Source organism: Hemitrygon akajei, chromosome 26 (assembly GCF_048418815.1).
Source record: "Hemitrygon akajei chromosome 26, sHemAka1.3, whole genome shotgun sequence".
NCBI classification, from domain to species: Eukaryota; Metazoa; Chordata; class Chondrichthyes; order Myliobatiformes; family Dasyatidae; genus Hemitrygon; species Hemitrygon akajei.
In genome coordinates, this window is record NC_133149.1 from 15,932,449 (window position 1) to 15,960,259 (window position 27,811).

At 44.9% G+C, this 27,811-nt stretch overlaps 1 protein-coding gene across 8 annotated transcripts in view; it reads right to left on the reverse strand.

Moving 5' to 3' along the window:
* Window positions 1-10,791: 10,791 nt before the first annotated feature.
* kcnj5 (potassium inwardly rectifying channel subfamily J member 5) overlaps window positions 10,792-27,811 on the reverse strand; it is a 79,011-nt gene continuing 61,991 nt past the window's right edge. For 4 of the 8 annotated variants that reach the window (XM_073029626.1, XM_073029630.1, XM_073029629.1 and 1 more), the window contains exons 2-4: window positions 26,307-26,416; window positions 18,428-19,404; window positions 10,792-11,351 (exon numbers count right to left, since the gene is read on the reverse strand). In XM_073029626.1, the coding sequence (XP_072885727.1) occupies window positions 10,960-11,351; window positions 18,428-19,361 (1,326 nt within the window). In that variant the 5' untranslated portion in view covers window positions 19,362-19,404; window positions 26,307-26,416 and the 3' untranslated portion in view covers window positions 10,792-10,959. The remainder of the gene's footprint in view (window positions 11,352-18,427; window positions 19,405-26,306; window positions 26,417-27,811) is intronic. The other 4 variants (XM_073029628.1, XM_073029633.1, XM_073029631.1 and 1 more) reach the window with 1 other exon arrangement.

The following is a 27,811-nucleotide window of genomic DNA, read 5'->3' on the forward strand; positions in this document are numbered from 1 at the left end:
AGAATACCTGCCATTGCTGTTCCACTGTCTTTTCTGCTAGGCTATCCGTCCAGTCAACTTTGGCCAGCTCCTCCCTCATGGCTCCATAGTTTCCCCTGTTCATCTGCAACACTGACACCTCCGAGCTGCCCTTATCCTTCTCAAATTGCAGATAAAAGCTTATCATATTGTGATCACTATCTCCTAATGGCTCCTTTACTGCAAGATCACTTATCAAATCCTGTTCATTACATAACACTAAATCCAGAATAGTCTTGTCCCTGGTCGGCTCTCGTACAAGTTGTTCCAAGAATGCATCCCGTAGGCACTCTACAAACTCCCTACCCTGTGGTCCAGCACCAACCTGATTCTCCCAGTTCACCTGCATGTTGAAATCCCCCATAACTACTGCGACATTACCTTTGCCACATGCCAATGTTAACTCCCTATTCAACTTGCACCCAATATCCATGCTACTGTTTGGTGGCCTATAGACAACACCCATTTGGGTCCTTTTGCCCTTACTGTTCCTCAGTTCTATCCACACAGACTCTACTTCTCCTGACGCTATGTCCCCCCTTGCAAAGGACTGAATCAAATTCCTCACCAACAGGGCCACCCCACCCCCTCTGCCCACATTTCTGTCCCTACGATAGCACGTATACCCTTGTACATTCATTTCCCAGGTCTGATCTCCCTGCAGCCATGTCTCCGTTATCCCAACAACATCATAGTTACCCATTCGCACCTGGGCTTCAAGCTCATCCGCCTTATTCCTGACACTTCGTGCATTCAGATATAGAATTTTTAACCCATTTCTCCTCTCTCTGTTTGAATCGCTGCCTATTGTGCTTAACCCAGCTCCCCGAACTCCCATCGGGCTATACGCCCCTAGAATTTTGTTGTCCTTCCTACATTTACTTATTCTTTCAACACATTTAACTCCATGTTCCGTCAGACCATCCCTCTGTACATGAGTCCTCCTTATCACTTGTTCCGCCCCACCTTCCTCTACTACACACTTAATATTCCGGAACCGTGTAGTCCCCACCTGTCCTTTATTCTTCCTCTCACTATCCTCTCTCACATTCTGGATTCCCGCCCCCTGCCAATTTAGTTTAAACCCCCCCAAGAAGCTCTAGCAAACTTCCCTGCAAGAATGTTAGTACCGCTCCAGTTCAGGTGTAAACCGTCCCTTCGGAACAGATCCCACCTTCCCTGGAACAAGGCCCAATTATCTACAAACCTGAAGCCCTCCCTCCTGCACCATCCTCTCAGCCACGTAGTAATCTTTATAATCCTCCTGTTCCTTGCCTCACTCGCACGTGGCACAGGTAGCAATCCTGAGATTGTTACCCTGGAGGTCCTGCTCTTCAGCTTCGCACCTAACTCCCTGAACTCCCTACGCAGGACCCGCTCACTCATCCTACCCACGTCATTGGTCCCTACATGGACCACAACATCTGGATTCTTGCCCTCCCTCTCGAGAATAACCTGCACCCGATCTGAGATGTCTCGGACCCCGGCACCAGGGAAGCAACATACCATCCGAGACTCCCGATCTTCCCCACAAAATCTCCTATCCACCCCCCTGACTATAGAATCCCCTATCAATACCACTCTCTTCTCTTTCCTCCTCCCCTTCCTAGTCGCGGGTCCAGCCTCAGTGCCAGAGACAGGACCACTGCAGCTTGTTCCTGGTAGGTCATCCCCACCAACAGTATCCAAAACGGTATACTATGGGAACGGCCACAGGGGTGCTCTTCTCTCTCTGTCTGCTCCCCCGCCTCTCTTGACTGTCATCCATTTGCCTACCTCCTGTCTTTTCGGTGTGACTTCCTCCCGATAACTCTTATCTATCTCTGCCTCTGCCTCCCGAATGATCCGTAGTTCATCCAGCTCCTGCTCCAATTCCCTAACTCGGTCTGATAGGAGCTGCAGCTGGATGCACCTATTGCAGGTGTAGTCATCAGGGACAACTGTGTTGACCCTGACCTCCCACATACTGCAGACGGAGCACACCACTGCTCTAACTGTCTCCCCCATTACCTGATCCCAGATTAGTCAGAATAAATGAAAAGCAGGCTTCTTGCCGAAGTCCTCTTGCCTTCAGGGCGTTCTGCACAAGGACTCCCAAGTCCCTTTGCATTTCATACTTTTTGGATTTTCTCCCTGTTTAGAAAATAGTTTGCACATTTATTTCTTCCATCAAAGTGCATAACCATGTATTTTCCAACATTGTAATTCATTTGCCACTTTCATGCCCATTCTCCTAATCTGTCTAAGTCCTTCTGCAGCCTACCTGTTTCCTCAACACTACCTGCCCCTCCACCAATCTTCATATCATCTGCAAACTTGGCAACAAAGCCATCTATTCCATCATCTAAATCATTGATATACAGCATAAAAAGAGTGATCCCAACATCGACTCCTGCAGAACACCACTCCTTACTGGCAGCCAACCAGAAAAGGATCCTTTTATTCCCACTTGCTGCCTCCTACCAATCAGCCAGTGCTCTAACCATGCTAGTAACTTCCCTGTAATGCCATGGGCTCTTAACTTGGTAAGTAGTCTCATGTGTGGCACCTTGTCAAAAGCCTTCTGAAAGTCCAAATATACAACATCCACTGCTTCCCTTTTATCTATCCTACTTCTCATCTCCTCAAAGCATTCCAACAGGTTAATCAGGCAAGATTTTCCCTTAAGGAAACAAAGCTGACTTTGTCCTACCTTGAGCTGTGTTACCAAGTACTCCATCACCTCATCCTTAACAATTGACTCTAACATCTTCCCAGCCACTGAGGTCAGGCTAACTGGTCTATAATTTCCTTTCTGCTGCCTTCCTCCTTTCTTAAAGAGTGGAGCGACATTTGCAATTTTCCAGTCCTCTGGCACCATGCCAGAGTCCAATGATTTTTAGAAGATCATTACTAATACCTCCACAATCTCTACTGATACTTCATTTAGAATCCTAGGGTGCAGATCATTGGGTCCGGGTGTCTTATGTACCTTTAGGTCTTTCAGCTTTTTGAGCACCTTCTCCCTTGTAATAGTAACTGCACTCACTTCTCTTCCCTCACAGCCTTCAACATCTGGTACACTGCTAGTGTCTTCAACAATGAAGGCTGATGCAAAATACTCATTTAGTTCATCTGCCATCTCCTTGTCCCCCGTTATTATTTCTTCGGCCTCATTTTCTAGCAGTCCTATATCCACTCTCATCTATCTTTCATTTTTTACATACTTGAAAAAGCTTTTACTATCCACCTTGATATTATTTGCTAGCTTGCTTTCACATTTCATCTTTTCCATCCTAATGATCCTTTTAGTTGCTCTCTGTAGGTTTTTAAAAGCTTCCCAATCCACTGTCTTCCCGCTAATATTTGCTTTGTTGTATGCCCCCTCTTTTTTGCTTTTACAATAGCTTTGACTTCCCTTGTCGGCCATGGTTGTACTATTTTGCCATTTGAGTATTTCTTTGTTTTTGGAATACATCTATCCTGCACCTTCCTCATTTTTCCCAGAAACCGTAAGACCTTCTGTCCTCTTCTATCGGATTCCCTTTTCTCTAGCCCTTTATCTCTTTCACCAATTGACTTCCTAGCTTTTTACTTCACTGTTCTCCCCTCCCGGTTTCACCTATCACCTACTACCTTGTATTTCTTCTTCCCCTGCCCCACCACCTTACTCTGACTTCTCATCCTTTTTCTCCAGTTGTGTTGAAGGGTCTCATCCCGAAATGTCGACTGTTTACTCTTTTCCATCGATGCTGTCTAGCCTCCTGAGTTCCTCCAGCATTTTGTGTGTGTTGCTTGGCCTTGTTAGATCTGAGACCCTTCGTCAGAACTTGGGAGGAGCGGAATCAAGTTAGTTTCAGTGGCAGAGAAGATGGGTAAGAGACGGTAGAACAAAGGGAGTGTAGCCGATCCAGGGAGATCTGGTGAGTGAAAGTTATATTTTCTACAGAACTTGAAAATATCATCCCTTTTCCCACCTAGTTCTCTGACTCTTCCCTTCTGTTTATGTGTCCTTTAATCTCTGTTTCCATCTTGGAATAAGCCAGCTACCACCATCCATCCTATAGCTACTGTATCAGAATCAGGGCTATTATCGCTGATATACTATATGTTGTGAAATTTGTTGTTTTGCAGTGGCAGTACAGTACAAAACATAAGAATTACTAGAAGTTACAATAAGAAATATAAAAAAGTTAATAAGTAGTTCAAAAAGAGAGTAAATAGTAAGGTAGTGTTCATGGGTTCATGGACAGTTCAGAATGTGAAGGTGCAAGGGAAGAAACTGGTCCTAAAATGTTGAGTCTTCAGGCTTCTGTACCTCCTCCCTAATGATAATAATGAAGAGAGGGGAGGGCATGTCCTAGAGGTGGTGGTCCTTAATGATAGACACCACCGACTTGAGGCACTGCCTTCTGAAGATGTCCTTATTGGTGGGGATGCTGGTGCTCATAATGGAGCTGGCGGAGTCCACAATCCTCTACAGCTTTTCCCAGATCTGTCCATACCAGACGGTGATGCAACCAGTCAGAATGCTCTCCACGGTACATCTGTTGAAACTTTCTTCAGAGTCTTCGATGACATATCAAATTACCTCCAGCTCCGAATGAAATATAGCCACTGGTGTGTCTTTGTCATACTTGCATCAATATGTTGGGCCCTGGGCATCTCTGGATATTCCTGTCTGTCCTTCCTAACCTACCTGCTTTAAAGACTCCATTTTACACAGGTGCATCTGAAATGTCTTCCTTCTTCCTGAACCATGGTTTCCTCTCTCCCATAGTGATCAGAACCCCTCACTGCATCTCATCTACTTCCTGAACCTTTATTCTCACCCTGTCCGCTCCTGTAAACAACAGGATCAGAGCTTTTTTGGCCCATAACTGCACCCCCACTAACTTCCATTATGATTAAATTTCTTCCAGCTTTAACAAGATCTCACTACCAGGCACATCTCTCTCACCTCTCCCCTATCGGCATTTCACTGTAATCATTCCCTATGCAACTCTCTTTACCTCCCCTGTCCCCACCTACCTCTTCTCATTGTGTGGCACCTTTCCATGCAAGAGGTACACTTCATTTTTTCCCTTCCCACCATCCAAGGGTCAAACAGGCTTTCCAGGTGAAGTAGTGATTCTTCTACACAGCCGAAACCAAACAATGATAGGGTGAGTTCTTTGTGGATCACCTGTGTTTGGTTTATTGCTCTTCCTGTTGCTCGCCGCTCTCATTTGCCATCCCGCTCTCACTCTCTCGTGGTCTCCTGTAGTTTTACGATGAGGGCCCATGCAACAACATCCTGCCCTCTGTCTGGACACAGTGTGGTCTTGCAAATAATATCAAATTCTCCATCTTTTAAGAAACTCCCTCTTGGATCAAACATGGCATTTCTGCCTGTTACACATCTGTAGTTATAGCTCAGTTTTTCTGTCTCTGCTGTAAGCTTTAATATCTAGGCACATCCCACAGCCCTGCTATAGGCAACACATTTTACAATACGAGCATTCTGGGCATTTTTTTTAACCTGATCTCACCCACTGTTCTACCCAGCTCTCCCCCAACTTCTCTGCTCCTGAAAGCTAACTTGTTTGCTTTCCTTCCTCTTTCAGATGAAGGCACCGAGCCCTCAAAAGTGGCCACTTTATTATTGGCATCCTATACCTAATGAAGGGGTCACTGAGTCTATGTTCATGGTCTTCTGCTGCTGTAGCCCATCCAATGCAAGGTTCAACATGTCGTGTGTTTAGAGATGCTCTTCTGCACACCACTGTTGTAATACACGTCTATATGAGTCACTGTCGCCTTCCGGTCAGCTTGAACCAGTCTGGCCATTCTCCTCTGACCTCTCTCAGTAACAAGGCATTTTTGCCCACAGAACTGCCACTCACTGGATTTTTTCCCATTTTTCACACCAATTTCTGCAATTTCTAGAGCATGTTGAATGTGAAAATCCCAGGGGATCAGCGGTTTCTGAGATACTCAAACCACCCTGTCTGGCACCAACAATCCATGGTCAAAGTCACTTAGATCACATTTCTTCCCCATTCTGATGTTTGGTTTGAACAACAACTGAGGCTACGTCCACACTACACCAGATAAATCCGTAACCAAAGCTTTTTCTTTTTGTTTTGACCCTCTGTCCACACTAAAACGGTGTTTTAGTCCCCCAAAACCGGAGCTTTTCAGAAACGCTCTCCAGAGTGTGTAATTTTGAAAACGCCGCTTGGCTGGAGCAGAGTGGATAGGGTAACCGGAGAAATCTAAAAACAGTGTCATGATGTGCCGGAACAGATGGTGACGGCAGCGCGCTATTTCATTGTTTTCTTGAACGCAACCTAACAATTTCACAACAGACAGCAATGAGACTGAAGCCAGAAGAGTTAGAAATGTACTCACCAAATACTTTGACCCATAACTTACTGAATAAATAAGTATACTCACTTTGCCCTGTTTTCTGTCCTTGCTTGTATGAAGGCGGTTTACCTATTTATGCAAGTACTTCTCTGACAATAGATGTGTAACAGCCTAACGTAACATTGTATGGAAATACAAGATAATACTGATGCTGACATACTTTACACATTTAACAAGGTGCTTTATTAATGCAACAGAGTTCATCAGTTTTTCAATGTTCGTCGTCAACCGGGTCATACTGTCCTTGAATTCCCTGTCGGTTGCCTCCATATGCACCAGTACTTGTTTTTTTAGTTTTAAGTCCTCCTGCACGAGAGCCAACAGCTGTCCGTCGTTAAATTCTAGTCTGTAACTGAACAAACGCGCACCAACTCTTTCATGGTGAGATTCGACACCAAACATGTCGCTTGTTTTCGGTAGATGTGTCCTGCGCATGCACAGTAGGAGGAGATTCACCGAAATCTCCGTTTCAATGTGGGTAGAGATATTTTCAAAAACGCTTGGTGTGGACGCCTATCGTTTTTACGTGAAACCGGCGTTTTCAAAATTATCCGGTCTAGTGTGGAGGTAGCCTGAACCTCTTAGCCATGTCTGCATGCTTTGAGCTGCTGCCACATGATTGGCTGATTAGATATTTGCATTAACGAACAGGCCACTGAGTGTATTAACCCTATTTTCCTTATGACAGACGTTGCCTGAGCTGTTGAGTGCCTGCTTTATCATGTAAATGTGTTCAAAGTATTCTACTGTTGCATCTATGATAACAGATTTGTAGGGATGGTTTTGGGGGTTGTGGGGAACATAGAGGACAGGCTTAGGTTTAGGGACAGGGATGTGGGGAGTTAGAGGTTAGGAGCATTAAATGAAGGGTTAGGGACAGGAGCTGGTGGTTGGAGTACTTTGCAGAAGAAGGCCAGTGATCCCCATTGACGGATGTCAGGCCAGCAGGTGCTGAGCTAGATGGGCAATCCCCACAGTCAATAACCAAGGTCGGCGGGCCCCATGATGAGGGCTTGTGACCACACCCAGGCCAGCTCAGTGAGTCCTGGGACCAGAGCAAGTCTGGAGTTTGAGGCCTGGAGTTCAAAGCCCCATCATCAATGAGTCCTGGGGTTGATATTGAAGGTTGAAGCTGGAAGGTTGAACACCAAAGTCAATGAGTCCAGAAGTTAAGGCCTGATGGTTGAAGCCCCTGGGTCATTCTGTCCCGAAAGTCGGAGGCCCAATGTTTGTGAGACCGGGCCAAGGACTGGAGGTTGGAGGGCAGAGGTAGCCTCCTCTGTGGTTGGAGGCATGGGTGGGTGAGAGGGAGAAATGGGGCTTGTTTTGCTGTTGTTGTGTTGTTATTGCTTGTGTTGTTCTGCTGAACATTGTGGGCATGCCATGCTGGTGCTGGAAAATGCCACAACATTTGCAGGCTGCCCCCGGCACATCCTTAACTTGTGTTGGTTGTTGATACAAACAATACATTTCGCAGTATATTTCAAAGTACATGTGATAAACAAGTAAATCTGAATCTGAATCTGACTTGTGCAGAAAATCATAAACATAAATGATACTGCAGATTCTAAAAATCTTGAGTAATCCACACAAAATGCTGGAGGAACTTAGTAAGTCAAGTGAGATCCAAGGAGGGAAATGGACAGTTGATGTCTTCAGCTGAGACCCTTCATCAGAACTAAAATGGAAGGAGACAGAAGCCTCTGTCCATATGGGTGGAGGGGGAGAAGAAAAGTTGGCAGATGATAGGTGAGACCAGTTGAGGGGGAAGGTAGGTAAATAGGAAGGGAGGATGATGTATGAAGCCAGGAGGTGACTAGTTGAAGAGTAAAGAGCTGAAGAAGAAAGAAACTAATAGGAGAGGACAGTGAACCATGGAATAAAGGGAAGGGGGTGGGAAACCAGATGGAAGTGACAGGCAGGTCATGAGGATGGGAGAGGAGTAGAGAAGGGGTGAGAAGGTAACCAGAATGGAAAATGGAGCAAGAGAGAAGTGTGGGGGTGGGGGGCTGCATGAATGGGGGTGGAGGGACACAGGGTCAAGTGATTACTGAAAGTTAGAGAAATCAATGTTCACGCTATCAGGTTAGAGGCTACCCAAACAAAATATGAGATGTTGCTCCTCCAGCCTAAGTTTGGCCTTATTGTGGCATGTTAGTATGGAGATAGGTATCCACTGGGAGATCCTGGCTGTTCAAGTTTAAGTTTGTCATCTGACTGTACATATATACAACCAAATAAAACAATGTCCCTGTGGTGGACAGAGCAAAGGAGTTCAATGAAGCAGTCCTTTCATCTGCGTCGGGTCTCACCAATATAGAGGAGGCCACACGGGAGCTCTGGGTATAATAGACAGACATATAGAGGAGCATTGCCTCACTTAGAAGGACTGTTTAGGCATTGAATGATGGCTTTAATGACAATGCTGGGCTGATGAAGATGGGTTTGATCTCAGAGCAATTGATGAAGGAGGTGTAGCACTTGTTATGGTAGCAGTGGTAAGGAGATCAGTGAGGAGGAATGAGTGGGCAAACGAGTCATGTGGAGAGCAATCCCTATGGAGAGCAGAGTGGAGCGGGGAGGGTCAGATGTGCCGAGTGATAGGATCCTTCTGGAGATGGCAGAAGTTGCAGAGAATGATATACTGGATATGGAGACTTGAGGGCTGTTACATACCCAGTCAAAGGATGAGATCTTTCTCTTAGACTTACACTTCTTCATTGGAACAATGTAAAAAGCCAAAACGAGGTAGGTCAATATGAGGGTGGGATGGAGATTTAAACGGAGAGGCAAATCAAAGCTCTGAGCCTTGTGGACTGTTGGAGGATATCCTGTAAAATGCTAATCCCGTCTGTTTCCCAGAGTAGAGGACACCACATCATGAGAACAGACTGCAGTAAACTAGGTTGGTTAAAATACAGATGAGTGCTTGTCTCAGTTCTTCCCATTAGCTTGGTGTAGCTGTTGGCAAATATCCTGTAACTAATATACAAGTATTTCAAACTCCTCTTTGAAGAACATTTAATAGTTACTTCCCATTTTAAGCATTTACTCTATTCTTTGTACCAAAAAAATGACTTTGTAGTTTGTTTTGTGAGAAGGCCTCTGCTGCTGGTAAGCATCTTTCCCATGGTTTTACATTTGCATCTCACATTTAAGGAATTATGGAATGGTTCAGCATGGAATGAAGCCATTTGGCCCATCAGGTCCATACCTGCCCAATGCAACAGCAGTCCAGCACAATCCACTTCCCCACCCTCTCCTTAACTCTACAAGTTCTTTCCTTTCAGATATTCCCAGCTTCCCTTTGAATCTGTCAGCACTTGTACCCCTTTGTAAAATAAAGTTTCTACAAACCACTTTTGGTTGCTTGATTCTATGTCCAATGGTTCCTGACCATTCTCAATGGAAATCACTATCCCTTTCACGATTTTAAATCTCTCTCTTAGATCCATTTGCAACATCCTTCATTTGAGGGAGAACAATGCAGATTCTTCACTCTTTGCACATGTCTGAGGTCTCCCATCCTGGAATAATTTTGGTGCTGCTTGATTTGTATATCAATGGTGCTGAAGTGGAGATGGTTGAAAGCTTCAAGTTCTTGGGTGTAAACATCGTCAATAGCTTGAGGGCACTATGTCCAAAAAGAACACACCAACGCCTCCACTCCTTCAGAAGACTAAGGAAATTCAGCATATCCCCAAGACCCTCACCACTTTTAATAGATGCACCATAGAAAGCATCCTACCTGGAGGCATCACAGTTTCTGTTTTACCCAAGGCTGCAAGAAACTGCAGAGGGTTGTGAATGCAGCCCAGTCTATCATGCAAACCAGCCTCCTCTCTATTGACTCTGTCTCTACGACAGCAGACAACATTATCAAGGAGCCATTTTGGACATTTTCCCTTCTCTCTGCTCCCGTGAGGCAGAGGTTACAAAAGCCTGAGAGCACGTGCTAGCAGACTGAACGACAGCCCCTAACCCACTGTTATCAGGCTCTCTAATAGACATCTCACATTCTAAAAGATGAACTCTCGACATCCTATCATACCTCACTGTGACTGTTGCACTTTATTTGTCTACCTCTACTGCTCTTGCAATATTATATTCTGTATTCCTTTTGCTACCTCAGTATAATTATGTGTGGCATAATCTGCCTGGATGGCATGCAGACACTGTATATGGGTACGTGTGATAATAATAAACCAATAACAATACCCCTGAATAAGGTTTCCGCTGCTTTCAGTATGAGCATGTTCAAATAGCTCTGAACTTACCCTCTAATATATACTTTGTGCCAAGGGTAACTGCCCAAAGGCAAATATTACAGAGGTGCAACAGATGTAACAGCAATAAGCAGACTGCAATAGCATGAATGGTGATGTTTATTCTTTTATATACAAATGATACCAGCCCTCTAACTCTGATCCACACTAAACACCAGGGGCTAATACTGAGAATCTCCTTTACATATCTCAAATTCAGTCCTGCTTACATAGTTAATCACTTGTTTAACAGACAGTAGCAACTGGATGAACCACACAGGCTACCCTAGAGTTTCTGTGCTTCTTCAAGGCCTTGTATAAATTGAGCTGAGAACCCTGTGCAGTACTCTGAGTCTTCAGCTGGGGAGAAAGGTTCTGACTCCTCTGCTTTGGCCGTGGGGCTGTTTGCTTTAAAGTCTTCTTCCTCTTCACCAGTATTGTTGGCTGCCACCTCATTGGGCAGGTTTGGCAAAGATATCTCGGCCAAAGCTCGGCCTGCCCTCAGCATGTCAGCCAATTCTTTAGCACTGCAGCTCGGGGTGTTGGTTTCATAAGTCTCATGGAAGCTGTTGTAATCTACTTCATAGAAATCCTTCTCAAGAGTTAGCACTGGAGTGAACCGATGTCCCCAAAGAACTTCGGATTCTGAGTACGAGCTTCTGGCCTGACAGGTCATTCCTGTTGAGAAAGCGCATTGGGTTAGGGGAATGCACAACGGCAGACACGAGTGTGACTTGTATACTATATGTGGTGATATGTACACGTTACCAGGGTTCAGTGTCAACCCTCACTGCAAAAGTCAGTGGTCTAGCACACAGTCATTGGTCACTAAGTTCCATACCAGACTGAGCTACTGCTGAATGCTGAAGGATGTGATTAAACTGGCACACACCCTGTGAACATAAAAATGCCCTGACCATTATTGGAAGGGCAGGGGATCTTTCCCTGGGGTGCTGGTCATTATTAGATCCTCAATGAACATCGCTTAACCTGCAGCTGTTTGGGGGAAGTTGTCCTGAAATAATTGTCTGCAGTGTTTGCCACACAGCACATCAGTAACTACAACACAACAGCTGTTGAACGTCAGGGTTGTATATGGTGACATATATGTACTTTGATAATAAATTTATTTTGTACTTGTGATGAGCTTTGAAGTGCCCCCCGACTTGTCTCTGTTATCTTGTTCAGTTTTATACTGTCTAGTTGAATAGTGTTTGCATTGGGTTGTTTTCCCGATGCATGGTTTATGTTTGTGATGTTGGTGTTGGCAGTTATTGTTCATGGAGTCATACAGTGTGGAAGTAGGACCTTCAGCCCAATCATTGACACAAGAGATTCTGCAGATGCTGGAAAAGTTGAACAACACACACAACATGCTGGAGGAGCTCAGCAAGCCAGGCAGCACCTATGGAGAGGAATAAACAGTGGATGCTTTGGACCGAGACCCTTCATCAGGATTTGTGCCTGGTGCCCTTTAGTCCATCTTTTTCACACTGACAAGTGGGCACCCATCTGTATTCACCCCATCTTCCAGTACTTAGCCCATAACCTTCCAGCTCCAAGTGATTCAAATGCTCATTCAGACACCTTTTGACTGATGAAAATGATCAGCACTTTCTGGGTGAAGAAGTCCCCCTCAAATCCCCTTTCTGAAACTCTTGCCCCTTACCCTAAATCTATGTCCTCTAATTTTATCCACCCTAATCAGGGAAAAAAGATTTGTGCAGTGTACCCTATCTACACCCCTTATAATTTTTATTGTATACCTCAATCATGTTCGCTCTTAACTGGATCCACTTCAGAACAGATCCAGTCCCTTCAACAGTTCTTCATAAATGAAATACTCCATCCCAGACAACATGCTGGTGAATTTCCTGTGCACCCTCATCAGTGGTATCACATCCTTCCTATACCCTGGTGACCAGAACTCCAGCTGACCAAGCATTTAGAAAGTTGAAGTGTAATTCCCTTATCAATGCCCTGATTGATGAAGTCCAATATTCTATATGCATTCTTAATCACATTAGCTACCATGTTGCCACCTTCAACCATCTATGGACTTCTACTCCAAAGTCCCTCTGTTTCTAACACCCCACCATTTATGATGTGTGTACCTGCCTCATTAGTGTTCCCAAATACATCACGTTTACCTGGTTTAAACTCCACCATCCATTTTTCAGCGCATTTAACTAACTCACCAATGTCTCTCTGAAGCTTGGTTCTACCTTTTGTAATATTAACAGCATTGCCAATCTTCATGTCATCTGGGAATTAATTGATCTTGTCTCGCACATCTGCATCCCAGCACTGAAATCACTAGTCACAGACATCTAATCACAAAACAACTCTCTACCATTATCCTCTGTTTCCTATTGCCAAGCCAATTTTGGATCTGTTTTGCAAACCTGCTCTGGGCTCTAATATTCTGAACCAGTCTTGTTATTGAATTCATGTAAATCACATCTACTGGCCTGTCTTCATTGTTCCCTTTTCAAAGGTTTCCATCAAATTGGTCAGACAGGATGTGCCTTGACAAATCCATGCTGGCTGTCTCTGGATGTTCCATGTGATCATTAATCCTGCCCCTCAGAATTTGTTTCCAGTATCTTCTCCACCACTGATGCTAGGCTCACAGGTTTGTAGTTACAGGGATTCCCTTTGCTGCCCTTCTTGAAAATGTGGACCTCGTTTACTGTCCTTCAGCCATCTGGCACATTGCTTGTTCCAGCGAAGTTTAAAAAATTCCATCCAGTCCTGCGAAATTACCCCCCTTACACCCACCAAGTGTCCTCCTGAATTATGGAAACCTGTACTAGACTTTCACCTTCCGCATTGCTGAATTCTCCAACTACAGAGTCAGTTTCCTATGTGAATATAGATGCAAAAGTATTAATTTAGGACCTCACCTATCCCTTCTGGCTCCACATACAGATTGTCATATTTTCCCTATGGGCTTCACTTTTATTTATTGAGATACAGTGTGAAACAGGCCCTTCCGGCCCTTTGATTTAACCCCTGATTCACCCGAGCCTAATCACGGGATAATTTACAATGAACAATTAACCTACCAACCAGTATGTCTTTGAACTAGGGGAAGAAACCCATGCAATCACAAGGAGAATATACAAGCTCCTTACAGGCAACATCGGGAATTGAACTGGGGGCTCTGGTACTGTAAAGTGTTGTGCTAACACTGTGTCACCCCACTTTGCCCTTAACATATTTATGGAATGTCTTTAGATTTGCTTTAATTCCTGTTTGCCAGTGATTTTTTGTGACCCCTCTTTGCCTTCATATTTTTCCTTTCAAATGCTGTCCTGGACTTTCCTAGTCCTGAAGGGCTTTTGCTGTTATTAGTCGTAGATTCAGAGAGATTAATCAATTTGTACATGTGGAAACAGGCCACTCAGCCCAACTTGTTCATGCTGACTAAACTTCCAAATTAAGCTAATCCTATTTGCCCACATTTAGCCCATACCCTTCCAAACGTTTCCTATCCACGTACCTGCCCAAATGTAGTTACACCTGTCTCTACAATTTCTTTTAGTAGCTTGTTCCATATATCCCCACCCTCTGTGTAAAAAACCTGCCCTTCAGATTAGTTCCCTATACCTGTCAAATTCTTCTTTTTTGCAACTTTTTCCTTAAACACATTCTCGCTTAGGATATTCTCTCTCGATACTGAAGTAATGCAATCCTTGACTAACAGTGCAATACCTCCTACCTTTCACTTACATTTACAGGGAAAGTGCAGTGCAGGTAGACAGTCACAACGGGATAGATTGTGAGATCAAGAATCAAGCTAGAGAAACATTCAATCATCTTATAACAGCAGGATAGAAGCTGTCCTTGAGCCTGGTGAGACGTGCTTTAAGGCTTTTGTATTTTCTGCGCAATAGGAGGGGAGAGAAGAGAGGACATCTGGGTTGGTTGAGGTCTTTAGCTGCCTTACTGAGGCAGAGAGGTGTTGGCAGAATCTGTGGCAGGGAGGCTGGTTTCTGTCAAGTGCTGAGATGTGTCCACAAGTCTCTGACGTTTCTTGTGGTTACAGCAAGAGCAGTTAGAATACCAGGTCATGATGCATCCGGATAGGAAGCTTTCTATGGTGCATTGATAAAAATCGGTAAGGGCCAAAGGGGATATGCCAAATTTCTTTAGCCTCCTGAGGAAGTGGAGGCATTGGTGAGCTTTCTTGGCCATGGTGTCAAGATGCTTGGACCAGGTCAGGCTATTGGTGATGTTCACTCTTAGGAACTTGGAACTCTCAACCCTCTTGACCTCAGCACCATTGATGTAAACCCCCTTCCTGAAGTCAATGACCATTGACACTCATGGGCAGTAATAATGTCTGAGAATGCCAAGGGTAGAGTTTTGTTCTCTTGTTAAAGAGGGTCACTGCCTGACACTCATGTGACGTGGATATTATGTGCATTTATCAGCCCATATCTAAATGTTGTCAGTTCTTGTTCAAAGCGGGAATGAGCTGCTACAATGTGCAGGAATTGTATATTGTGGCATCCTCGGTGAACATCCCAGTCCTGACATTGTGATGGAAGGAGGGCTGTTGATAAAAAGGGTTGGGTCTAGGATGCTGCCCTGAGGCCGAGATGCCTCCGAAGTGAGATCAACACACACAAAATGCTGGAGGAACTCAGCATCCATGGAAAAAAGTACGGTTGACATTTCGGGCCGAAACGTCGACTGTACTCTTTTCCATAGATGCTGCCTGGCCTGTTCCTCCAGCATTGTGTGTGTTGCTCGGATTTCCAGCATCTGCAGATTTTCTCTTGTTTGGAAGTGAGATCATTGGTTCTGCAACCAAAACATCCCAAGTCATTTATGGGATGGAAGCAAGCAATGCCTGCGAGGCTATTCCTAACTGAGAGGATGGGGATGAGCTGCCTTCTTGATACACTGTAATCCTTGTTGTCGAGGCATTTCCAAGGGCCTGTTGTGTAGTGTTGTAGCGTTTAGGCCAGTGATAAAGAAGGAAGGATGATACATTAAGGAGTCTGGATGGTGCGTGGACAGATGCTTTTTTCCATGTACCTGTTCCTTTAGTTTTTCCAGGTGGCAGAGCGTGCAGGTGCCTGGAAGGTGCTGTCAAAGAAGTCCTGGTGGACTGCCAGAGTGATTCTGTTGATGGTCACCTCTGTTGTCAGCTGGCACCAGTGATGGAGGAGTGAACATTTAATATGGTGGATGAAGAGCAGATCAAACAGGCAGCTTTGTTATGGATGGTGCTGAGCCATTAGGTGGAGTGCCATGGGGGGAAGCATTCTCTCAGAGAGGACAGTATCCCGTCACAGACCTGGTGTGGCTGTGGATGGTGTGGGGGTTTTGAGTAGGGATCTGTCTTGTGTTGTATTAAGTGTGATTCAAGCTGGTGAAGTATTGTTCTGGCTCCCACTGACAAACTTTATTTACCTCACTGACCATGCCAGTGTTTACTGAGCATCCCTCTTTGCTTCTGAACTGAGGAGGCATTTAAGGGTTAGCTAGTTCCGGTGAAAGGTCATCACCCTGAAAGATGAACCTTGCTTCTCTCCCCACAGAGACTGACTGACCTGTGACGTACTTCCAGCATTTCTGTACCAAAGAGTCAACCACAATAGTCTGGAGTCACGTGTAGACCAGATGAGGTCAGTTCATGGCATCAAGGAAACCAACTACAGGTAGCACTGTAGTTAGGGAGCATGTTCCAGCATCCCAGCACCTGGAAATGAACTGGGGCAGGGAGGCTCTGGGCTGACCACGGCAGCAGCTGAAGCAGACAGCCACTGTAAGACTGGGAAGTGCTGGGAGAGGATCAAGAGCTTTCAAAGTGGCAGTTCAGTAACAAAGTGATCAGCAGGGGGGTGGCGGCTGCTGTGGTCTGCAGATGCCAGGCCTCTGAGAACAACTGCACCCTGAGTACAATTATTCCACATTCCATCCGGGACTGCGGCTGAACAGTGTTTGTAGGGAGAGTGGTGTCGAAGGATTATAAGGAGCTAAACTGGACTCTGCCTTCACTTCTCACTGCCTTGTTGAAGCATCCAACATAATCAAACCCACCGACTGCAGCCATTCTCACTTCTCCCTCTCTCATCAGGCAAAAGATACGAAAACCAGAAAGCATGTACCACCAGGCTCAGGGGCAGCTTCTACCCCATTCGTGTAAGGCAATTGAATGGTTTCCTAGTACAATAAACTGGACTCATAACCTCACAATTTACCTTGTTATGGCTTAATATTATCTGCCTGCATTGCACTCTCTCTGTAACTGTTACACCTTACTCTGCTTTCTGTTATTGTTTTACCTTGGACTACCTCAACGCACTGTGATAATGAATTCATAGAACTGGATGGCATTTCTGTCAGATGAGGATATTCTGCTCAGAAGGAGGGCAGAGGGTGCCAGTGACCTGCCGAGAGCTGTTATTTCTGGTGCGCATGAAACAGTGCCCAGGTAATTAGAGATCAGTAACACTGGGTATTTGCTCGCCCCTAAACACAGAGCAGTGTTGGTAAGCTGTGTCTGTGCCAGTATAACTGATGCAGTCCTTTGCTTGTTTCCAGGCTAATGCATTCCCTCAATTACTGCAGCACTGCTCAAAGTACCTGACCTTTCGGAGCCATGCATAATTGTTCTTCACTCTGATTATTTGACTGATTTACATCTGCAGAGAAAAAGGACCCGAAGTGCAAATGGTGGGAACCTGAAATAAACACGGAAAATGCTGGAAACACTCAGCAGGTCAGGCAGTATCTGTGGAGAGAGAAACACAGTTGATGTGTCAGATCAATTACCCTTGGTTTAAAATCATATTCTGATGGTGGGTCATTGGTCTGACACGTTAACTCTGTATCACCCTGACCCGTGGAGGATCTGTGTCAGTTTTTCAGAAAGAAGGACTTGCATTTGCGCAGCACTTAAACAACTCCAGCAAACGGGACAGACAGTGAAGAAGCTCAGTGGTGCCACTCCCCGGGAATGTATACGAGTAGTGCACAGAGTCCTGCCCTGGGACCTTCGGGAAGACAGGAACTTGCTCCCTGGGAAGGGATGGGGTGGGAGCGGTTGTGCGCAGTTGGGGGAAGGAACTGGACCTTCCAGTCCGATCCGAAGAGTGATCTGCTCTATCGAGAAGACAAGGAGATCACTGGCTTCAATGTGTACATCCGTCACTCTGCAAATTGAGTGAGGAATCACTGATCATTTTGTAATGGGCCAAACCTGCAGAGCAGAGATGCTATATACGCCAGAACTCCAGCAACGTTTCTGCTCTGGGTTGACTATTCCTCCTGCCCTCACAAGGAACCACCCTGTTCCCCTCCACTGAAACAGCATAAGCCTCTGTTCTCCCAGTTCCTTTATGCTTGCGTCAGGATTCAAGTGGAACCTCCATCCATGGGGCAGATGGCATGCTGCATGCTGGCTTGTGACAAGTGAGACTGATGTAGTTTAGGGAATGCTGGAAATGGCTAACATTCACCTCCCTGGATGTTCCACCTCCACTGACTCTTTAGGGCTTATTTACTGATTTTAATTAATAATACAGCACGGAATAGGCTCTTCTGGCCCTTTGAGCCAAGCCGCCCCAGCAAACCCACAATCCTGATTAACCCTAACCTAATCACAGGACAATTTACAATGACCAATGAACCTATCTGGCTTGTGGCACACTGTACCCACACTTCCCTACCAACCAAAGCTGGGTGGCCTCGACTCTGGAAACCTGCCAAGGAAACACATTAAATTTAGACTCTACCTGTTGCTTCCACCATGCCTTCAAGGATCACAACAATCTCAAAGTCTTCCTGCTCCAGCTGACTTCGGTTCATCTCCCAGAAAGGGCTTTTCTCGTTTATTTCATGAGAAATGATCAGTGGGGACACCAGGAAGAGGCGATCATCTCCAGTGTCAAAGCCCACATTGATGTCAGTCTGGTTCAGGGGGATGAACTCGCCCTCTTTGGTCTGTCTGGATTTGATGAGCTTGGCTCGAATGGAAGCCTCCACAATGTGCGAGTTGCGAAGATCTCCAACTCGGAACATGAGACACAGCTTCTCGTCTCGGATGGAGATCACTGCGCGGTGCGAAAACATCAGCGTCTCAGCCCGGTTCTTTGGCTGAGAGATCTTCACAAACATGCACCCTACCATTAGGGCGTTAACAATGGATCCCAAGATTGCCTGGATCAAGAGCAAGATAATCCCTTCCGGGCACTTCTCCGTTATAACTCTGTGTCCGTAGCCAATAGTTGTTTCAGTTTCGATTGAAAACAAAAAGGCTGACACAAACCCATTCAAATTATCCACACACGGGGTCCATGTTGGGTCTCCCAGATGGTCCAAATCTCCTCGGATATAGGCTATCAACCACCAAATGAAGCCAAAGAATAGCCAGGTAACAGTAAAGACCAAGGTGAAGATTAAGAGGTTAAACCGCCACTTGAGATCCACCAGAGTGGTGAATAGGTCACTGAAGTATCGATAGGTCTCCTGCACATTCCCATGATGGACGTTACATTTCCCATCCTTGTCAACGTACCTCTGCTTGAGTTTCTTTGGCTCGGTGAGGAGCCTGGTCCTGTCTGTGGCTAACACACTGTCACGTGCTTGTTTCGGCAACTTCTTAGCTTCTCTTATTGTTGCCTGAATGTCCATGTCCTTGTTGGGGAGGATTCGAGAATCTCCTGCCATTCTGTAGTTACTACAACTCCTGATTGCACCTCAATATGAAAACCTGAAATAAAGAATCAATAGACAATAGACAATAGACAATAGGTGCAGAAGTAGACCATTCGGCCCTTCGAGCCTGCACCGCCATTTTGAGATCATGGCTGATCAATTACTATCAATACCCGGTTCCTGCCTTGTCCCCATATCCCTTGATTCCCCTATCCATAAGATACCTATCTAGCTCCTTCTTGAAAGCATCCAGAGAATTGGCCTCCACTACCTTCTGAGGCAGTGCATTCCAGACTCCCACAACTCTCTGGGAGAAGAAGTTTTTCCTTAACTCTGTCCTAAATGACCTACCCCTTATTCTCAAACCATGCCCTCTGGTATTGGACTCTCCCAGCATCTGGAACATATTTCCTGCCTCTATCTTGTCCAATCCCTTAATAATCTTATATGTTTCAATCAGATCCCCTATCAATCTCCTTAATTCCTCAATTCTTGTCTGTAAAATTGTACAGCAGCAGAACATGTTGACAAGATAAAGGAAAAATTTTACCAAAGTCAGTCTGATTAGGGCCATTTCCTGGGCAGGTGAGATTATTAGGGTGGAACACTTTGGATCAATTTTTTTGTGGAGGACAGAGAAGGCTTGATGACTTTCCATTTTACTATTGCATCAGCCCAGTACCCAACCCATCTGATTTCAGTTCAGTCTTCAACACCATCATCCCTGAACTTCTGCAAGAGAACCTCTCCAAATTTAACATACCTGTCATGACCCCTGCAGGCCTTTGTAGCAAGCTATGGAGTGTTGGGCTTCTAGGTTTTTTGAGCACCTGTACTAACTCACTGTTGTATTAAGTTGAGTGGTTAAGCCCTCGTGCTTTCTGTTTAATCTTGTCGAGTTAATTGTGACGGGCATAAGTTTTCTGTTTTTGATGTTTATTTCATTTGGACTCTTGATTAGCACTGTTAGCAGAGTCCTTGTGTTGAGAATGATTTGTCTCACAATGCCGCTCAGTCGTGTTACAGATGCTCTGTATAACCTCTCGTTTCCATCTTGACATGGGGAGTCTGCCATTCCCCCTCACTTGGCCTGAGTCTTTGCCAGCACACACTGTCACAGAAGGACCCCGACATCAATGGACTCAGCTTGGAAATCAGCTGGCTGGAGGCATGGATGCCTTTTTTCTCACCTTGTGTCTACATTCCACGTGCCCTGAGTCTACGTTCCATAAGACCATAAGATATAGGGGCAGAATTAGGCCATTTGGTCCATCGTGCTTTCTTCGCCATTTCATCATGGCCGATCCATTTCCTCTCTCTGCCCCAATCTCCTGCCTTCCCCCCGTATCCCCTCATGCCCTGACAAATCAAGAATTTATCAACCTCTGCCTTAAATGTACATAAAGAATTGGCCTCCACTGCTGCCTGTGGCAATGTATTCCATAGATACACCACTCTCTGGCTAAAGAAATTCCTCCTCATCTCCGTTCTAAAAGGAAGCCCCTCTATTCTGAGACTGTGTCTTCTGGTCTGAGATTCTCCCACCACAGGAAACATCCTCTCCATATTCACTCTATCAAGGCCTTTCACCACTTGATAGGTTTCAATGAGGTCACCCTTCATTCTTCTGAATTCCAGTGAATACAGACCCAGAGCCATCAAACACTCTTCATATAACAAACCTTTCAATCCTGGAATAATTTTCATGAACCTTCTTTGAGCCCTCTTCAATGTCAACACATCCTTTCTAAGATGAGGGGCCCAAAACTGCTCACAACACTCCAAGTGAGGCCTCACCAGTGCTTTATAAAGTCTCAACATTACATCCTTGCTTTTATATTCTAGTCCACTTGAAGTGAATGCCAACGTTGCATTTGCCTCCCTCACCACAGACTCAACCTGCAAATTAACCTTCAGGGCACAAGGACTCCTAAGTCCTTTAGTGCCTCAGATTTTTGTATTTTCTCTCCATTTAGAAAATAGTCAGCCCTTTTATTTCTTCTACTAAAGTGCATGACCATACACTTCTCAACACTGTATTCAACCTGCTACTTCTTTGCCCATTCTCCTAATCTAAGTCCTTCTGTAACCTTTCTACTTCCTCAAAACTACCTGCCCCTCCACCTATCTATGTATCGTCTGCAAACCTTGCAAAAAAGCCATCAATTCCTTCATCCAAGTTATTAACATAATGTAAAAAGAATCAGTCCCAACATAGACCCCCGTGGAACACCACTAGTCACCGGCAGCTAACTAGAAAAGGCTCCCTTTACTCCCACTCTTTGCCTCCTGCCAATCAGCCTCTGCTTTATCCACGCTGGAATCTTTCCTGTAATACCATGTAGCTTGTTAAGCAGCCTCATGGGTAGCACTTTGTCAAAGGCCTTCTGAAAACCCAAGTTCACAGCATCAACCGATTCTCCTTTGTCTATCCCACTTGTTGTTTCTTCAAAGAATTCAAAAAGATTTGTCAGGCAAGATTTTCCCTTGAGGAAACCATGCTGACCACGGCCTATTTTATCATGTGCCTCCAAGTACCCCGAAACCACATCCTTAGCAACCAGCTCCAACATCTTCCCAACCACTGAGGTCAGACAAACTGGCCAATAATTTCCTTTCTTCAGTCTCTCTCCCTTTCTGAAGAGTGGAGTGACAGTTGCAATTTTCCAGTCCCTGGAACCATTCCAGAATCCAGTGATTCTTGAAAGACCAATGCCTCCAAATTCTCTTCAGCCACCTCTTTCAGAACCCTGGGGTGTATGCTATCTGGTCCTAGTGACTTATCCACCTTCAGACCTTTCAGTTTCCCAAAAACTTTCCGCTTATTAATAGTAACTTCAGACATTTCACGACACCTGGAACCACCACCATACTGCTAGTGTCTTCCACAGTGAAGACTGATGCAAAATATTTATTCAGTTCATCTGCCATTTCATTGTCCCTCATTACTACCTCTCCGGCATTGTTTTCCAGTGGTCCAATATCCACTCTCACCTCTCGTTTACAATTTATGTATCTGAAAAAACTTTTGATTACTCTTTAATATTATTGGCTAGCTTATTTTTGTATTCCATCTTTACTTTCTTAATGTCTTTTTAGATGCCTTCTGTTGGTTTTCAAAAGCTTCCCAATCCTCTAACTTCCCACTAATTTTTGCTTATTATATGCCCTCTCTTTGGCTTTTATGTTGGGTTTGTCTTCTCTTGTTAGTCATGGTTGTGTCATCTTGCCTTTAGAATACTTCTTCCTCTTTGGGATGTATATATCCTATCCCTTCCAAATTGCTTCTAGAAATTCCAGCCATTGCTGCTCTGCCGTCATCCCTGCCAGTGTTCTTTTCCAATCAATTTTGGCCAACTCCTCTCTTGTGCCCCTGTAATTCCCTTTACTCCACTGTAATACTGATACATCTGACTTTAGCTTCCCCTTCTCAAATTTAGGGTGAATTTGATCATTTGTCCTTGAGGGTTCTTTTATGTTAAAGTCTTTAATCAATTCTGGTTCAATGCACAACACCCAGTCCAGAATAGCTGATCCCCTAGTGGGCTCAACCATGAGCTGCTCTAAAAAGCCATCTTGTAGGCACTCTGGAAAATCCTCCTCTTGGAATTCAGCACCAACCTGATTTTCCCAGTCTACATGCATATTGAAATTCCCCGTGACTATTGTAACATTGTCCTTTTGGCATGCATTTTCTATCCCCCATTGTAATTTGTAGATGACATCCTTATTACTGTTTGGGGTCTGTATATAACACCCATCAGGGTCTTTTCACCCTTGCAGTTCCTTCGCTCTGTCTACAATGATTCAACACCTTCTGGCCCCATATCTCCTCTTTATAATGATTTGGTTTCATTTTTAACCAACAGAGTAACACTGCCCCCTCTGCCTTCATGCCTGTCATTTTAATACAATGTGTATCCTTGGACTTTCAGCTCCCAGCGATAATCTTCTCTTAGCCAAGATTCAGTGATACCTACAATATCTTAAATGCCAATCTGTAACTGTGCTACAAGTTTATCTACCTTATCCTGTATACCGCATGCATTCAAATATAACACCTTCAGTCCTGTACTCACCCTTTTCGATTTTGTTCACCTTTTATGTTGCAACTCATCCTACTGACAGCAATTTTGCCCTATCAACAGCCTCTCCTTGCTAGCAGTCTCACTACACATTGCATTTGTTTGAAAACCAACTACCTCATCTTCAGCATTATCATTCCAGTTCCTATCACCCTATCAAATTAGCTTAAACCCACCCGAGCAACTCTAGCCAACCTGCCCAGAAGCATATTGGTCCCCCTCGGGTTCAGGTGTATCCCATCCCTTTTGTACAGGTCATACCTCCCCCAGAAGAGATCCCAATGATCCACAAATCTGAACCTCTCCCCCCTGTACCAGTTCCTCAGCCACACATTCACCTGCCAAATCATCCTATTCTTACCCTCACTGGCATGTGGCACAAGCAGCAATCCAGCGATTACTACTCAGGAGGTCCTGTTTTCAGCTTTCTACCTGGCTCCCTAAAATCTCTCTTCAGGACCTCCTCACCTTGTCTACATATATTATTGGTGCCAATATGTACCAAGCCTTCTGGCTGCTGACCGTCACCCTTGAGAAAGCCATGGACCCGATCCAAGGCATCCCTGGCCCCAGTACCAGGGAGGCAACATACCATCTGGGTGTCTCTATTGTGCTCATAGCTTCTCTAGAATAGACTGGATGAGCTTCTCCAGTATATGTTGAAGACTTTTTCTGAGCTCCTCTGGGTCGACAAGGTTCATAAGGACTCCCGTGGTATTCAAAGTTTCTGAGCTACATGCAAGGCTTCCGAGCGATGTGAAATGTTTATGATCTATATGCAACGTTCTCTTCCCAAGCTAGTTGCAATATTTATGAGCTACTTGCAGTATTTCCGAGCTACGTGCAATGAACCCGAGCTATTTGCAGTGTTTCCAAGTTAATTGCAATATTTCTGAGCTCCTTGCAACGCTTCCGATCCATATGCAATATTTCCGAGGTATTTGCAATGTTTCCAAACTATTTGCAATGTTTCTGAGCTATTTGCAATGTTTACGATCTATATGCGGTGTTTCCAAGTTAATTGCAATATTTCTGAGCTCTTTGCAACGCTTCCAATTCATATGCAATGTTTCCGAGGTATTTGCAATGTTTCTGATCTATTTGCAAAGTTTCTGCGCTAAATGCAATTTTTCTGAGCTAAAATGCAAAGTTTCTGGTCTGAGTTATTTGCCATGCTTTGGAATTGTATGCACAATGTTTCCGAGCTATTTGCAATTTTTCAGAGCTAAATGCAATGTTTCCAAACTATATGCAATGCTCCCGTTATATGCGTAACGCTCCCCAGTGTTTTCAAGTTATATGCGCAATATTTCCAAGCTATGCGCAATGTTTCCGAGCTATATGCAATATTCCTGAGTTATATGCATAATGCTTTTGAGTTATTTTTGCAGTGTCTCCAAGTTATATGCGCAATGTTAATGAGTTATATGTGCAATGTTCCTGAGTTAGCTGCTCTGTTCCGAGTTTTCCAGACCTGTCTCAAGAGCATCAGGTCTGTTCCGAGTTTTCCAGACCTGTCTCAAGAGCATCAGGTCTGTTCCGGATTTTCCAGTCCTGTCTCGAGAGCATCAGGTCTGTTCAGGATTTTCCAGTCCTGTCTCGAGAGCATCAGGTCTGTTCCGGATTTTCCAGTCCTGTCTCGAGAGCACTAGGTCTGGTCTGGGTTTTCCAGACCTGTCATAAGAGCATCAGGTCTGTTCCGGATTTTCCAGTCCTGTCTCGAGAGCATCAGGTCTGTTCCGGATTTTCCAGACCTGTCATAAGAGCATCAGGTCTGTTCCGGATTTTCCAGTCCTGTCTCGAGAGCATCAGGTCTGTTCCGGATTTTCCAGTCCTGTCTCAAGAGCACTAGGTCTGGTCTGGGTTTTCCAGACCTGTCTCAAGAGCATCAGGTCTGTTCCGGATTTTCCAGTCCTGTCTCGAGAGCATCAGGTCTGTTCCGGATTTTCCAGTCCTGTCTCGAGAGCATCAGGTCTGTTCCGGATTTTCCAGTCCTGTCTCGAGAGCATCAGGTCTGTTCTGGGTTTTCCAGACCTGTCTCTAGTTCCCCTGGGCTCCTTGGCGCTGGCCTTAAGGCAGGAGGTAGGCCTTGTGTGTCTTTGCGGCAAGCCATTGAGCATTGGGCTTCTAGGTTTCTCGAGTACCTGTATTTACTCTTGTTGCATTAACTAGAGTCGTTAAGTTCTTGAGCTTTCTGTTTAATATTGTCAAGTTAATTGTGACGGGCGCAGGATTTCAGCTTTCTGTGATTATTTAATTCAAACTCTCGATTAGCACTGTTGGTGGCGTCCTTGGGTTGAGAAAGATTTGTCTTGAGGTGTCACTCGGTTGTGTCACTGATGCTCTGTTGGAATTCCTATGTATAACATTGTTTTCGCCTCTACATGGGGAGTCTGCAATTCCTTCGTACCTGGGTTAAGCCGTTGCCAGCGATCACTGTGACAGAGTCCGCCATTCTTTTGCACCTGGGTTGAGTTGTTGCCAGTGCACACCGTGACAGTACCAAGTCCCATCTACAGGAGGTTCACAAAATTCCTCTCCACTGGAGAGGTATGTGAGACTAGGCAAGCACAGCTCTACATCTTCTACCTCAGCATTAATGCCCCACAGGGGTGTGTTCTCCCCTTCTCCTATTTTCTCTCAACACCAGCAATGGTGATCCATTCTTTATTCTTTATAATTGTTGCACGTTGTTGGTTTTTGTTGCAGGTCATCCCCTGACCAACACACCACAGCAAGTTCCTAATACATGTAAAGGTATATGGCAAATAAAGTTGATCCTAAGAAAGTTTAATCCCAAAGTTTGATCAGGTAATGTGTGTGGTTCCCTGATCTCACTGCAGGACCTTGGGAGTTTCATTATATTACTCACCCTGACATACAATAATCCAGGGGGCAAAGAGCAGGGTCAACTCGGCAGCACCAGTGAGATTCGCCCTCTTCCTGACGGTGCTTAGGCAAGATCCTGCAGACTCTGCAAATCTGAAATAAAACAGAGCAAAAGAATGCTGGAAACACTCAGCAGGACAAGCAGTGGTGAAGTATCACACCATAGTTGGCAGATGATGAACTGTTGAAGGTCAACAGGCTGTAGGGACATGCTGCCTGTTCTCCTCACAGCTGACATCAATACTGATAAAATCATTAACACCAGAAGATAGAGGAGCAGAATTAGGCCATTTGGCCCATCACATCTGCTCCTCTATTCCATCATGGCTGATTTATTATCCCTCTCACCCCATTCTCTTGCTTTTTCCCCATAGCCTTTGATGCCCTGATTAATCAAGAACCTATCAACCTCCACCTTAAATATACCCAATGATTTGGCCTGCACAGCCATCTGTGGCAATGACTTCCACAGACTCAATACACCCTGGTGAATGAAATTTTCTTTACCTCCGTTCCTCATAGACGTCCCTCATTCCTGAGTCTGGTGCTAGACTCCCCCAGAAAAGGAAACATCCTCTCTCTATCCACTTTATCCAGACCTTTCAATATTTGATAGATTTCAGTGAGTTCCCCATCTCTAGTGAGTACAGGCCCAGAGCTATCAAATGCTCCTCATACATTAACCCTTTCATTTCTGGGATCATTCTTGTGAGCCTCCTCTGGACCCTCTCCAATGCTAGCCCATCTTTTCTTAGATAAGGATCCCAAAACTGCTCACAATACTCACAATAGTGCGGTCTGAAGAATGCCTTATAATGCTTCAGCATTACATCTTTGTTTTTGTATTCCAGTCCTCTTGAAATGATTGCTAACGTTGCATTTGGCATCCTTACGACCAAATCAACCTGCAAGTTAACCTTAAGGGAATCCTGCACGAGGATTCCCAAGCCCCTCTGCATCTCTGGGTTTTGATTTTGTTCCTCATTTAGAAAATAGTCCAAGCCTTTATTCCCTCTGCCAAAGTGTATGACCACGCACTTCCCGACACTATATTCTATCTGCCACTTCTTTGCCCGTTCTCCCAATCTGTCTAAGTCCTTCTACACACACCATGATCCTCAATGCTACCTGCCTGTCAAATTGTCCACAAACTTGGCCACAAAGCCATCAATTCCTTTATCCAAATCATTAACATACAACGTGTAAAGAAGTGGTCCCAATGCTGACCCCTGTGGCACACCACTAGTCACTGGCAGCTAACCAGAAAAGGTCCCATTTATTCCCATTCTTTGCCTCCTGCCAATCAGCCAATCTTTTATCCATCTCATATCTTTCCTGTAATACCATTGGCTCTTGATTTGATAAGCAGCCTCGTGTGTGGCACCTTGTTCAAGGCCTTCGGAAAGTCCGAATAAACATCATCCACTTCCTCTCCTTTGTCTATCCTACCTGTTATTTCTTCAAAGAATTCCAACAGATTGGTTAGGC